The following is a 15120-nucleotide window of genomic DNA, read 5'->3' as shown; positions in this document are numbered from 1 at the left end:
ACACTCATGTCCTCTACGCGTATCTATAACGATGAACGACCCCCGACGAGCTCGCACATGGATTTTCACGCATCGCTATGCGCATCTCTTTCTCTCTTCGCTTTTTGTCACACTGGAATAGCGAATAGTTGACGAAGCGAGAGAAAGAGAGAGAAAGCATGTACTCGACGAGTATAAACGTCCTTCAAATCCCTTTTTCAATCACATTTCATAGCTGGCGGATCCATTGAACGCGAAAATCAAATGTCAGGATTTCTCCGCTCTCTCGCTCTCTCTCTCTCTCTCTCTCTCTCTCTCTCTCTCTCTCTCTCTCTCTCTCTCGATATATGGAGCAGCACAACACTGACGTTAATCCAGATCATCCCTCTTTTTATCTTGCTGCTAGACTGCCCCGCTAGATCCTCTGATGTCGAATAGGGACGCCGCCGCACAATGACCGACTCTCCTGCGTATTATATACGCAATTTACGGAAATTTTCGGGGAAGTGTGCCCGAGCTTATCTTCGCATCGCACGCGCGTTTTTCTCTGACCAGTAAATATGAAAAATAATAATTTTCACAAATATTAATAACGATCCGCGTATTAATCATGCTAATGGCAGTCGTAATAAAGCCTAATTAAACCCAGCGCCAAGCCCTACCTCTCTCTCTCTCTCTCTCTCTCCGTCGCGCAGATCTGACAAAAAAACTCCGACAAATGATCTCGCGGTGGGTCTCCGCGCTTGCGGGATTTATTATCGCTCGCAGCTCGCGCGCTTGCAAGCTCTGACTCAGGCTCAAAAATGCCCGGGGAGAAAGCGCCCTCGCGACGAAAAAGCTTTAGTCGCAGTTTCCCGCGGTTTTCCCTCGCTTCCGTCGTCCCTCGAATTTTTTCGACTCCCTCTACTCTGTGTTTTATGCTCACGTCCGCGCATGTATCTCCGAGTCAATCGCGACGGCTTTTTCCTCTGCTACTTCTCTTTTCAGGGAAACGCCAGTGCCATGCCTAATTACTGTCAGCATCGATTCGAAGCGCTCGCTGTGGAAATCGAAAGTGAAAGGGGGACGCGTATGATGAATCGACGCGTTGTGTCTTTTACCGAAAGAGAGAAATATGTATTTCGCGGGAGGCGTTTTAAAAGGCGATTTTTCTCCCTTTCCGAGAGATATTTTTAGAAGCGACGTTGCAGGGGAAAATCGAATCGCCGCTATTATGTATTATTCGCGACGCGGTAGAGGCTAATTATTATCCGGTGAATTATGCAGGGACTTTGACACTCCATGTAGGTATGTAACTAGCTTATCTTGTGAAGCTTCTAGTATAAGCTTGATGATCAATATGAACTAGGGCTAAGCTGGATTATTTTATTACAATGTGTTCGCGTGCACGGTGTCCATATTATGTTTAAAGTCGTGCACACATCACAGTGTCTAAGTCCGCGAGATTTGACGTTGAAATGTAGAAATGTTGATATGGTAATTTTTTTCGAAGTACTGTTGTAAAAAAATAGAGGATTTAGAACTAAATGACAGTTATCGAGAAGCTATAATTTTCAGACGTGCATCCGGCGCTCGCGCGCGCGCGCGCGCGCACAACAATGGAAGATATACGACTGTAGCGTATAACGACAGGTATTTCCGAAAAAAATATTTCACCTCGATGGATTATTTTTCATATTCTGTATGATTAACGAGCCCGATGCTACACACTGTTGCCAAAAGCGTAAACTGCTTGCGTGACGTAACTATGTTTATTATACGCATACGCTCGGATGATGATGCAAGGCTGCTGCGCAGGTGGTAATCAATTATTAGCGTGAAAAAATTTCGCTGAAATATTTTCGATTTAGCGATGACCCAGCAGAATTTTCATCGCAAAAAAAGAGCTATAGTGATTTACGGAAGATTTAAAATCAGTTTTATACAAGACTGGCCCACATTTTCGTACAGTGTAAACTCTCCAGTCTCTGGCGAGCGACGATAGGTGGCGCATGGACGCATTTCTTATTCCCCTTATCGTATCAGCGCGTTCGGTGCACATGTAGCGGCGAGTCACACGTGCCAAAATTGCCTTTTTCTGCTCCTGGGATCACTGTTGCTTGGGCCCTTTATGCTGTAACTGCAAGAGTTGTACATATAATAGGTAGTCTTGCGGCACGACGCCGGGAGCAGCTTCAATTCGACTCTACCGCATGATCTCCGTCGCACACGACACTCAAGATTTACTATAATATACATAAAGCCACACATCGCATCGCTTACAAGCCAGTCCTTGCTAATGACCGCCGCACGTGTATGCGTGTATCGCCTTTTAATTTCGAAAACAGAAAGAACTAAAATCACAGTGCATTACGCCGCGAAAATCATAGCTCTGCCCCACCTCTTCCAGCGCACGACTACTCCTTCTCTCTCTCTATCTCTCTGTCTCCTTCTCGGCCATAAGAGCGAAAAAAAGCGTCGCGGGCCAGTGTCACGGGCAGCCGCGTTGGCAACATGACATTTCCTATTGTCCCTCGTCCAGTATTAGTAGCAGTAGTGTCGTCCTCACTGACAACCCACTACTCCCTCTCGTCGTCCCCCAAGAGCACGAGGCTCATTACAGGGTCGTGGTCGCGCGCGTCGTTAATGCGCGCAAAGAACAGCCAGCGTCTCACGCGATATCGCTCGCTTCCTCATACCAGTCGTTCGTCGTCGCTCACTTTGGCTATAGGCCGCCTGGATCCCGTCGTCTTCGTCGTGGCCCTTTGAAATTTCTTCTATCTGCGAAATTCGTCCGAGTGTCTTCGCCAGGACGTAGTGTGCAAGCTGCGACGGAAGGGAGGAGGACCTTTTTCTCGATTCTCGAGAATCGAACCGTCAAAGTGGGACTCGAACGAGTCCTCGCTGATGTACGTGCGCGTCTTCGCAACTCGCCTGCGTTTCGACTGGTCGTCGGGTTTTTGAACGAATTAATCGAGGACAACGAGGAACTTATTAAGATGAAGCGGATGATGAAAATCGGTATCGCCGGGGTGAGCATGTTTGTCTTCGGGACCATGTTCGGCTGGGTGCTCTTTCCCATGGTTCTCAAGTCGCAGGTTCACAAGGTGAGCAGCCCTTTTGTCTACTGTCCACACATGGGGGGAACGATGTTTGCGCCGGTGATTATCAGGGCTTCGGTTGATTGCAGCGGTGCATTGAGCGGAGGAGATTTTTAATTTAGCGACGGTGATCTAATAGCTCGACGTCGCTTTCAAGTTTCTTTTGCCATTGCACAATAGGAGTTGCTTTATCATGCCGAGCGTTTGTACGATCGTCGGGATAGCGTTACGTGCGTTAGAAGCACGTGTATAGAGGTGAACGCTGGTTTTTGAATAAAGCTGGAAATATGGTGCGCGGAGGTAATGGTGATTATGATGATGATGTCGTTGATTTGAAATATTCAGTGTTTTCGTACTTAGAAATCGAGTTGGCGGTATAGCCTTGTCGCGGGATTAATGGTTTATTACGCTGAGAAAAATGATCGTTTGATTACATGCTCAAGCAGTTAATTATTATTTTTTTTAAATAAAAAATAGCTTATTCGAGTCACTAAGGTGTAGTAAATTTTATTTCGTTTTTCGTACAAATTTTTAAAGTGACTGACTTTTGTTGCATAATACCAAAAACTAATTCCGGTCTCATCAGATGAATAGGTCTTTTAGTGCTTTTATAGTTTTCTCGACCGATCATTATCCTCATTGTTTTTTCTGACATCCGATTCATGAAATCCGTATTCAGAGAACCAAAATCACTCGGCTATATTTTCTGCAGCGCTTAGACAGCCTTTCAAGCTTTGCTACAGATTTCCATTAACAAATTAAAACGCATAATTATCGGAAAAATAGCTAAAAAGAGTTTCAATTAACCTGAATGAAATTTTAATCATTTATTCATCGCCTTCGATCAAATACAACGGGATAAAAGATCTCGCACTATTCATATAGCGAGAACCCACGACCGTTTTCATCGTAATTAAATATCGCTTTTAATCTATCAAAATTTAACAATGCACTTTTCGCATTAACTCAGTTTCTCACGATACATATAGTCTGACAACGCTAAAGTGTCGACAGTAATGTATAGCATATCGCGTCATTTTTACACTTAGTTTCATATCGACCACCAGCACAGAATTGATTCTTTTTTTTTCGCGAAGGCGAAGGTGTTGAAGCTTGACGCGTGCAAGCGTCGAAACGAGTCTATAGAGTTGATTTGCTATGCAATTCTCCTCCAGTGCCATTGTCGCCTAATTTGACGCTCCTTGAACTTTTGTTGTAAAGTTGCCACCTCTCCAACGTTTGCAATGTATGAGAAAGAATGAAATGCAACTATGTATGCAGCTTATAAAGTACGTGCTGACGTGGTCTTACGTTCTTTTTTTGCATACTTTCTATGCGTGATCGGACTTTTATGAAATTTGAAGAATCAATTTGCATTGCTGATTCCGATGGTCAAATTTGATTTATCTGAGGACGGGTTACGGTGCAAACAGTTTCTTTCAATCGTTAAATTTTTTTCTCAGTCGCCTCTGAAAAAGTTTATCGTCGCATCGACGCTAGTGTACTTTGGAAGACGTGTATAATTAAAAACAAATGATGCTCTACCTTTCTAGCTCATTGCACTCGCGGCAAAATTCGCCAACTCATTGAAAACACGCGATTAAATTACACCGTCAAATCGAATTCTTTCAGCAAATCGCATTGAAAGAGGGATCCGACATGAGAGCGATGTGGAGCAAATTCCCGTTCGCCCTCGAATTTCGAATCTACCTGTTCAACATCACGAACGCCGATGAGATAAAGAGCGGAGCCAAGCCAATTGTCAAGCAAGTCGGCCCTTACTACTTCGAGTAAGTTGATATTCGGCCGAAGGTCTTGGAATTCTCGAAATTCGTGAACTATATACAGGAAAATAACGAGTATGTGAAATGTGCGCAGAGAATGGCAGGAGAAAACCAATCTGGTCGACCGCGAGGAAGACGATACCGTGGAGTACAGCATAAAGAACAAGTGGATTTTCAGAGCGGATCTCAGTGGAGAGGGTCTTACCGGGGAGGAGATGCTCGTGCTGCCTCACGTTTTTATTCTGGCTATGGTCATGACGACGGTTAGGGAAAAGCCGACTATGGTTCCCGTCGTCAGTGAGTATTCTCTTTTTTGGAAATCAAGCTTTTCGAACGAACGTGTATTATTCGCTCTTATTTCGATCGTTCAAAGACAAGGCGGTCAACAGCATCTTCAAGAACCCCGACAGCGTCTTTGTGAAAGTCCGAGCGATGGACATGATGTTCGACGGTTTGCCCATCGATTGCACCGTCACCGATTTCGCCGGAGGAGCCGTCTGCGGCATGTTGAGGGACGCCGCCGACGATCTGATGAAGGACGGCCCGGACAAATACAGATTCTCTTTCCTGGGAGCGGTTGGTTGATTCGCAGCGAAGTCAGTCACCCAGACCGGGTAAAACGAGTATCGAATTTTCAGAAAAACGACACACCCACGACGAAGCGACTCCGAGTCTTGCGAGGTGTCAAGAACCTGATGGACGTAGGGGTCGTCGTCGAGTACAACGGAAAGACCAACATCTCCACGTGGGACGACGACTACTGCGACACTTTCAACGGCACCGACGGCACCATCTTTCACCCCTTCCTCTACGAGAACGAGGACGTCGTCTCCTTCGCCCCGGATCTCTGCCGGAGCTTGAGCACCACTTACGAGGAGAAGACCAACATAGCCGGTATGCAAAAACACCCTCCCACCCCTCAGTCTGCGGAGTAATTCAGAGGATCGCTACGGTCTACAGGTCTGACCACGAATCGATACACCGCGTTCCTGGGCGACCCCAACACCATTCCGTCGCAGCGCTGCTATTGTCCGACTCCGGACACCTGCCTCAAGAAAGGAGTAATGGACCTCTTCAAGTGCATCGGCGCACCGCTCGTCGCCTCCCATCCGCATTTCTATCTAGCAGACGAGGACTATCTGAACATGGTCGACGGCCTCAGACCCTCGAAGGTATTTTATTGTTTGCGAACGTGAGTGATAAACGCTTATACAATGATATAACGATAACAGGATGATCACGGAATCTTCCTGGACTTCGAGCCGTTCACCGGGTCTCCGCTGAGCGCAAGGAAGAGGCTGCAGTTCAACATAATGATCCAGAAGGTGGAAAAATTCAAGATAATGAAGAACTTCCCCGAGGCATTGTTGCCGCTGTTCTGGGTCGAAGAGGGTATCGTCTTACCGGACTATTTGATCGCCCAAGTGAAGGCTGGCCACAAAATGGTCGCGATCGTGGGGTGAGTATACAGTGCAGTACACAATGCGTATCGATTTCTCTCTACTCCACTCACTCGTACGATTTCGCAGTTGGATGAAGTGGCTGATGGTCGTGGGAGGCCTGGGAATGAGCGGAGCCGCCGGTTTCATGTACTACCAGGCTACCCAGAAGTCCAAGAAGCTGGAAATCACAAAAGCCGTGACCAACGGCACCAAGCCCGGCAGTACAGAGAAAAAAATATCACCCATCAACGTGAACACTTTGCAAGCGGCACAAGTACCACCGAATCTTGACTAGAGCGAAGGTTTGATTTTGTACTGGATCGATCCAAAGAAAGAAAACGCGGCGATTATTATATTACTATTGATTGTTGATAATTTTACAATGTTATGACGATGTATATCATTTAAGCTTATTTCGTAAGGTACGTAAATTATGACTCTATTTTCATGTGTATAAATATTAAGTTAAGTATACATAAGAAAGAGAGAGCAACGACGAAAGCCGGTGAAGCCGAGAACCGTCCAATTACTCATTCACCAGAAATTATACTTTTATAAAGCTTTGAAAGTTTATCATAGGGAAGAGTGATAACTATATACATATCCGAGCATATAGCTTTACAAACTCGTAAGTATACCTCTAGTCCTTTAACTACGACCACAATGCAGTCATATACCTCTACAATACAACGGAATCTAATACAGTTCAGAAACTAATTATTATAGTTTCCCAAGAATCTCGCAGTATCCATTCATTGTAAATCACTCTTCATTTATATGATCTATATATATATATATATATATATATATATATATATATATATATATATATATATATATATATATATATATATATATATATATATACCGTTGATTCAAACACGTATAATATATTCATTCAAGTTATATATATTTTTGTCTAATTAAGTTACCGGTTTTCATGTAAATATTTATATGTATGATACTATATAAATAAATAAAGCATATTTATATGAATAAGCGAAACAAGGCGGAGACGTTAAAATTCGTTTTAATTTTTTTCAGTCGTTTTATTTATACATGCGCAACGACGCGTTCGTGTTTAATTACTCTGTACACATTAAAGTTGTATCTCTTTTCACAAATAAAATATGTTATCTTTACTTCATATCGGCTACTATATATATATATTCATCATACCAGCAAACGCGTGCATAGGGCCAGATTTAAAATTGTCTGAGCCTCTCTCTCGTCCCCGCATCCAGTGCTCGAAAAATAATTGAATAATTACGTCAAAATTATGGCATGTAAAACTGCGGTTAAACGAGTGCGCGGAGGGTAAAAAATCAAGGGACAGGTGACAGCTATATGCACGCGCATACACACGAGGCCACAACATCAAAGCCAGGATAGAGCTCTCTCGCACGCTCTGGAGGGTTCGCTTTTTTCCTCACTGCGTTGGGCTCATTCTCTTGGCTCTCTCTCTCTCTCTCTCTCTCTCTCTCTCTCTCTCTCTCTCACTCACCCCAGTTTAAAAGGAAAGCTGATTTAGGGTGGCCGCTTCACAGAGCAAATGTAGCGCATAATTTAAAGAGCGGCAGATGCTCCACGCAACGGCGGGCGCGTGCGCTCGACAATAAATACCTTCGACGGATCGACTCATCGATCTGCGGTTCGCGCCGTGTGCGCTTCACCTATACTTTGTAGTATAGCTGTATATTTGAAAAGAGATAAAGAAGGAACGAGATTTTCTCGGTGCACACTTTTATCGTTTAATCACTTCAAAGCTCGTCGCTCGCTGATGGGGACTCCGGTACAGCCTTGCTGAACATGCCGGCATCTGCGGCGAAGTATCGTCGGTTTTGCTTTATTGCCTTGCATAATATCTTTTTTGTGTTTTGAGACTATTTTGAACGTCGTTATCTATTCTCCTCATCGCCTGAGAGTGATTTTGAAACGAGCCGTGCTGCCTGCTTTTGATAGCGCGGTGATGAAGCGATAATAACTCTGCTTTGGAATATTATTAATGGACAAAATTGTCGAATAAAGCGTATTTACAGGCATTTTATAGCTGGAAGTGATGGCTTGGCTGGAATAAAAGCGAATAGCTAGATCTTTTATTTGGATGATGTATACCAATAAAGTATATTACTGTATCTGGGGGATGTTATGTAACAGAATCGATTTCGTAATTGTAAGCTTTTTGTCAATGCTTCAGTCATTTTATTAACGAGTTCTTCTTATAGAAACTATTGAATTAAAAAATCTTCTGATGAAAGCCATTCTTTTATTTTTGTCGCCTTTTTATTAATACAGTATAAAAGTAAGCTTGAACATAGAAATATGTATCATGGACTCATAAGATAACATATTACGATTGCAGCATTGTTTATTCAATAACTAAATCATCCACGCAATTCGTCAATGTTTAATAAACCCATTCTACTACTGATGGCTTTTAAATCTGTCAGAAAATTGATAACACGCCCTTGGAACGTGTTCACTTTCGTTGGAATATGATATGTCTATGGTTAGAAATCTTTTTCTGGAAGTATTAGTTGCTATTATTAGAAATTTGATGCTACAAAACCATATTTGTCATTTAGAGATTCCGACTGGAGTTGTATACGCGCCTCCCGCAAGGACGAGGTGGCCGAGTGGTTAAGGCGTTGGACTGCTAATCCAATGTGCTCTGCACGCGTGGGTTCGAATCCCATCCTCGTCGAAATTTTTTTTCTTTTCTCCACGTTAAATTAGATGCTAAACTATGCCATTTATCACATGATTTCATTTATAACTGATAAAATAAACATTTATGGATGTGATTTTAAACTATTCAACTGCTCGTTTATAAATCAAAAGCAGACCATAAGCAAAGATTTTTTAAATTAATTTGTCATTATTATATTTTATTCGATATAATCATTTTTCTCCTTTACAAATATAATTATTTTATTATAATTTATTTGATCAACCTCTTAATGAATTTTACATGCTCATATTTTATTGTTATTTGAATTGAAAAAGGGTGTACAATAACATGCTTGATATTGAATTTTTCGAATTTTATTTTGTGTAAACTTTGCTAATATTTGTAAAATATATAATTTTCATCATTCAGTTTATTATCGATAACTACTTTCAAACAATTATTTATTCTGAGTTTATTTATTTTATTAATTATTTGAAATCGACTATTATAAAAAGAATTATTTTATAAATTTATTTTGATCGATAATTTACATAAAAAAACTTTTATCTATGAAATCGTCCCAGATTTCCATCTAATTTTATACTTCACTGAATGATCATCATGTTTATTGTAAAAATTCATATTTTACCTAAATCTTCAATGATTATTAACAATTTATAATTTTAAGTTACAAGTGAACTTACCTAGAAAGGTTCTCTTGTACTGATTTTTTCGTAGATAATTTAAAATAATCCGCTAAAATTATTATTAGTCAAAATTTAGAACTAAGAATGAAAATCAACTTTAATGTAGTAATAATTTTGAATATTGTTAAAATGAATACTAACTTGGTTAGTTATTTTCAACCGGTTTTAATTTAGCATATTTATGAAACGAAACACCGTTATAGATTATACTAAACATGCTCTAAAAATGCCTCCTCTATCAACTTAAAACTTTTTATGTATTTATATTATTGCTTAAATTTTGTTAAAGGCCTATAAATCGATTTTAATTTCAAAAATTCTTGAACATGTTAGTGTATGACATTTTCTAATTTTATTAATAGCTTATCTGTTTCTTTTGTCGTTCTATGTAAAAGCAAAGATTTTTGGTTATCTGCGATATTACATCACACATCATTCCGTCTCAAGATAACAGCTCTGCCATCTCGAAAGTATAGTGAACTCATTAACTTGTTTGTAGTAGTTAATTTTACTTAAAAATTAACAGGAATTTGAGTTTTACTACTTCAAAATATATTTTTTCAAATTCTAAAATTTTTCTATAATTGGCCTAAATTAAGCTATCGACGGAATGTCTCTCGAACGTGAAAAACAGCTGCCTCCACTGCCCGGCTAGCTCAGTCGGTAGAGCATGAGACTCTTAATCTCAGGGTCGTGGGTTCGAGCCCCACGTTGGGCGCTTCTATTTTGCTGTAATTTGCAATAATTAACCATAAACAATGTCTAGGCATGCATATAAGACACCAGAGGCACCCATGAGGCGCTTTAAAATGATTGCCTTTACCGTTAATTTAAACTCCTTATAAGTTTTATTTAAAAGCCCTTTTCATAGAAGAGAATCATTATTAATTTCGAATACACACAATTATATGAATGATATAAGGGAGAGATGGCGGCGCATCAATAAGGCAACACGTGTCTGGAGTAGCGCTTGACCAAATAAGTAATAGTGAAAAGAAAGTAAAGCAGAAAATTACGGGAAAGTAGAAAAAGTGAGAAGATAGGGGTAAACTACACTGTGGATAATAATAGGTACTAGGTAATAGGTTTATATGGGGCTAAAATCTGGGGATGGGAACTGAAAGTAGAGTTAGATAGGGTATTAAGAAAGTACTTAAAATGGATATTAGGTTTACAAAAGACAACGGCAGATTATCTGGTAATGGATGAAACAAATAAACGGTAACTAGCTTAAAGGCGGTTAAAAGAGCAGTAGATTATGAGGAAAAATCTAAAAAATCAGATAAAAATATAGCGAATAAATATATATCAGAAATGGAAAAAGAAAAGCGGGAAGAGTTTGTAAGTGAATGGGAAAAAAAGAGAATAATTTGAAAATATTGTAAATGAATGCATCAGATATAGGTTGAATGGTAGATGGGAGGTGATAGAGCTACTAGAGGCTAATGCGTGTGGGTTATTAGCTCTTAAGAATATTATAGATATTAGGAAAGAGATAAACGAATCAAAAGACAATATAACTTAGAGCAGATCGAAACCAAATGTATAAATATAAGATAAAAATGTAAATACGATGTAGGATGTACAAAATCTAACTTATAGACTCAAAGTTTATAAAGAAAGAGATGTAAAATGCGAACAAAATAAATGTAAGATAAAATGTAAAATGTAATGTAAAAAGAAGTCCTAAGCTGACAGGTAAAGGATTATTGTGAATAAAATAAATAATATGAGATGATATAACAGTTCATAAAGAATACAGCAATATTGTTAACAGTTGATGCAAAGAAATACGAATAATAAGTAATGATTGATTTATTTTGAAGTTTTAGCTAAAACATTATGCCAATAATTTGGCTTCGCGTGCTATAGTTCTGAACCATATCAAGTAAACAGTGCAATTTATGCACTTTTGACAATAAAGTAGATCATTTTTACCTAATTAATTAAAAATAATCTCAAAAGCTGCCTGATCTAGTTCTGAAAACTATAGAATATCACTCAACGCAGTGTATAATTTTTCTATTGACGGCTGTCTCTGAAGTTCTGAATAATATGATCCGAAGGCAGCTCGGAAGGCAAAGCATTTTTTAGACGAAAGTCGAGTAGACTGCCTTTGGACCTTGGTACACATATTTATGCATACGAGTGTTTATTCAAGACTTTTAATGGTAAAAAATAAAAACACAATTATTTAATTTATTGATCACTCAATGTATTTTGCAAAATCATATGAATTATTCTACAATAATTATATGTTTTCGAAAAGAAAATTTCACTTTTATACCAAAAAGGATGCACACATACCTAAAAAACTTAAACAACTTAAAACACAAAACAACAAAAAACTTAAAACTTAAAAGTACAAAATTAAACCGAAGTGCGTCTAAATTCGCTAGTAAACTTAAAATTGGCATCGTTTTTGGTCGAACAATCCCGAAAATTGTGAAGTAAAATGTAATTTTAAATCTTAGTACAATTGACAAGAAAGTCCATCTCTTGTTTACTTAAATATTCAATGATCTTCTCGAAAATCTGATCGGGGGCATCAAACTGCAGGATCTCACTTAATGCGGTAGATACATTCTCTATTAACATTCTTCTAGCACAAGCCTTGTCAAATTTAATTTTTAACTTCGATTTATAAATCGGGAAAAGAGTTTTATATTTTTTAGTCGTGAATTCTTGCACTAGTTCATCGTTTCGCACATACCGAGCTAATAAGTCTACCGGTTTTTTCAATAAATCGATGTATGCAATCGAAGTACCCTCGAATTTTCGATTTTCCATGGCCATCAGTTCATCTTGACACTTTGAGTAATAATTTGAAACGTTTAGCTTTTTTGACACTACTGGCTCCTTCTGGACGAAGAATTGATTCATTAAGTATATCTCTACCGTTGGCATGAATCGTTCAAGTCGTTTTATGAATGATGACAGGGGACTTCCGTACCTGTCGTAATCCCAATCCAATCCGATTCCGAGTCTCTTCGCGAGTTCTATGAATTTGAAGTCGTCCCTCGTTTTCTCTTTCAAAGTCATAGGCTTGTTGGGAACTTCAGTGAATCTCTTCGCCAACTTCGAGGCATAAATCGGGTAAAGGTTCTCGTAATTTTTAGTCTTAAACTCTTTTGCAATACGTTCATCACTAGAATAACTTAACAATTGGTCTGCGCGTGGCTCTTTTAATACATCGAAGTATGTAATCGAAGCACCTTCAAACTTGTGATAACTCATAGCCGACATCTCAGCTTGACACATTTTGTAATAATTCAATAACTTAGGTATATTAAACGATACCAGATCCTCCTCATCGAAAAATGGTTCATTAAAACACAGCGACTCGATCCTGACAATCTCCCTAATTAAATTCTTCATTGTTTTATTTATCGATTCCTCCTTCAGTTGTCGAAAGAGCTGCTTTAAGTCATATTTTATTACGCGACTACAAAGCTCTCGGTGTATCTGCATCGGATATTCGATTAGCGAGTTATCGTCAGCCATCTTGAAGATCTTCTTGCGGACTGAAAAGTCGGTAATGCTGTCTGTCGATCTTCGCCGGTGACTTGCCCGTGACGCTGGAAAAAAATTACCCGGTCCAAAGGTACTCGTCAGAGCTAATAGAGCCTGTTTTTTTTTTGCAAAATCGAATTGAACAAAACTCAGAATATTTAAGTGAAACTACAGTGTTTATGTTGAGTAGCACAGAGAAAAACGCACGTCCGAACGCCGAAAGAAGCATCAGAAGACTGAGGGCTGAGGAGAGATCGACAAGTTACCGAGAAGAAATGCAATGTACGCGTCCGTTCTCTTATGGGCCAGGTATACACTCTCGAAGCAGCTGTGCTAGAGATGGTTTACCTTCTATACCCCCGAAGGATATTAGCTCGTTCAGGCGAAGCGAAAAACAGACCCTCCCACTTTTCTTCCGCAGAGACAAAATTTGGATTTTCCATAGAATAGCACGCTATAGGCCCTGTACTGTCGACGACGCTCGCTAGAGACAAGCTGGGAGCGTCACCTTGCAACGTTGTACTAAGGACTTTCAGAGATTCATCACCGACAATCCTGCAGCTCTCTCAGCATGGCTCCCCCCTCTCCGCAGCGCAGAGACTTTTGAACGCGCCTCTGCCGGCCGCACGCATAGATCGTTAGACTCGTAGCGTCGGTATACGCCGGCGGCGCATATCTTAGCTTATAGATGTCAGATTGATCTGAAATTTGAGGTGTGTATGGGCAATACTATCACGAAGCAGTGTGCAAAGTTTCATCAATTACCTAAGAAATTAATTTTGCAAAATAAAAAGCTACGCCTCTCCACGCGCCAATTCCGGGGTGTTGCGAGCAGCAGCTAAAATATGTCATCTGTAAAGCGAACAACGAAGCAAGAAAAAAATGCACCTTGGATATTATATTTCTTGTGATTTCATCAACGCACAGCGACGCTGCTCTGATTTTCCGTCTCTCAAAATCCAAGCCTCTCCTCGAAGCAAACGAAAGATAACAACGTTTGCCGTGCAGGCAGCGTCGTCATTAACGCTTCAATTCCAAGATAGCAAGCCTCGTGCCCAAAACCCGAGCCCAAGGTTCCGTATTCCATATTCTCTCATCCCAAAGCCTATACACCAGCGCTTGTTCAGCGGATAAACCAATCGAGATAAGTATGCGCCTAATTCAAGAAAAACATTCGTCGAGCTTTTGCTCTCTCTCTCTCTCTCTCTCTCTCTCTCGTGCAGCGCGAACCGAACACGTGTTGCCGAGTATACGCTGAGCACACACGTACTCACGTATCTCTCGAGTCTTGACCATAAGGGAAAAAGAGTACATATAAGAGTAGTAGAAAAGGCTCCGCTGTGTCCAGAGAGAGCATCAGCGGGCGATTGTTTATTTGACGAACGTTTGAGCCAATCAACGAGACCGAGTCGCATACGCACACACACTGGCTCCTTTGTCGAGCGTTACACCCTGGCGTCGCTTAGAGAGGCGGTGTACACACGCGAGACCCCTGTGGCGCGAGTTCGTTGCACCGCGAGCGCGGCGCGGCGCAGAGAAAACGAGAAAACAACACGACGTGACCGAGTTGGCCTCCTTCGACAGCCCAAACATTCGTCCCGAGAAGTAGGTAGTTGTTGTTATAATACTCTTGGCGCGAGTTCTTCGTGCCGTTCAACACAGCGGTAGCTCTCGCGCGGGGATGTTATTTCGCGACGTATAACGCTTTCGAGTCATAACGCACATATGAGACTCGAGACTCGAGAGAGGTCATTCGTCATCGGGCTTTTGTTCTTGGCGAGTCGTGTTTTGTAAACGGTGCAGTTTGGAAATTTTGCAATGAAACGCGCGTTTCTACAAGCAGAGAAAGAAGGCTTTGTAAATTATAGCGCTTATCAGAGTAAAGCTAATAGGACATTTTTGACATTTGGGTAAAAAAGACTGAATGATTTTTTTTAAGACACG

At 40.6% G+C, this 15120-nt stretch overlaps 2 protein-coding genes and 2 non-coding genes across 4 annotated transcripts in view; all 4 read left to right on the top strand.

Moving 5' to 3' along the window:
- Positions 1 to 15120, top strand: part of LOC100114335 (glycine-rich protein) — a 58246-nt gene that overhangs the window by 13001 nt on the left and 30125 nt on the right. The window lies entirely within an intron of this gene.
- On the top strand, positions 2463 to 7022 carry LOC100122995 (sensory neuron membrane protein 1). Its single transcript, XM_001606552.5, has 8 exons — positions 2463 to 3065; positions 4692 to 4849; positions 4938 to 5140; positions 5217 to 5419; positions 5482 to 5737; positions 5804 to 6015; positions 6076 to 6302; positions 6373 to 7022. The coding sequence occupies exons 1-8, from the start codon at positions 2958 to 2960 to the stop codon at positions 6578 to 6580; spliced, it is 1575 nt and encodes a 524-aa protein (XP_001606602.1). The 5' UTR covers positions 2463 to 2957; the 3' UTR covers positions 6581 to 7022.
- On the top strand, positions 8908 to 8989 carry TRNAS-GCU. Its single transcript has one exon. It is a non-coding gene; the product is annotated as a tRNA-Ser (tRNA).
- TRNAK-CUU lies at positions 10309 to 10381 on the top strand. The gene has a single exon. It is a non-coding gene; the product is annotated as a tRNA-Lys (tRNA).

This window comes from Nasonia vitripennis, chromosome 1 (genome assembly GCF_009193385.2).
Source record: "Nasonia vitripennis strain AsymCx chromosome 1, Nvit_psr_1.1, whole genome shotgun sequence".
In the NCBI taxonomy this organism is placed as follows: domain Eukaryota; kingdom Metazoa; phylum Arthropoda; class Insecta; order Hymenoptera; family Pteromalidae; genus Nasonia; species Nasonia vitripennis.
This window is presented reverse-complemented; position numbering and strand designations above follow the sequence as displayed.

Coding starts and splice junctions, on each gene's coding strand:
- LOC100122995 (XM_001606552.5), top strand. CDS start 2,958: ATGAAGCGGATGATGAAAATCGGTATCGCCGGGGTGAGCATGTTTGTC. Junction 3,066..4,691: donor TCAAGTCGCAGGTTCACAAG/GTGAGCAGCCCT, acceptor GAATTCTTTCAG/CAAATCGCATTGAAAGAGGG. Junction 5,420..5,481: donor GATTCTCTTTCCTGGGAGCG/GTTGGTTGATTC, acceptor TCGAATTTTCAG/AAAAACGACACACCCACGAC.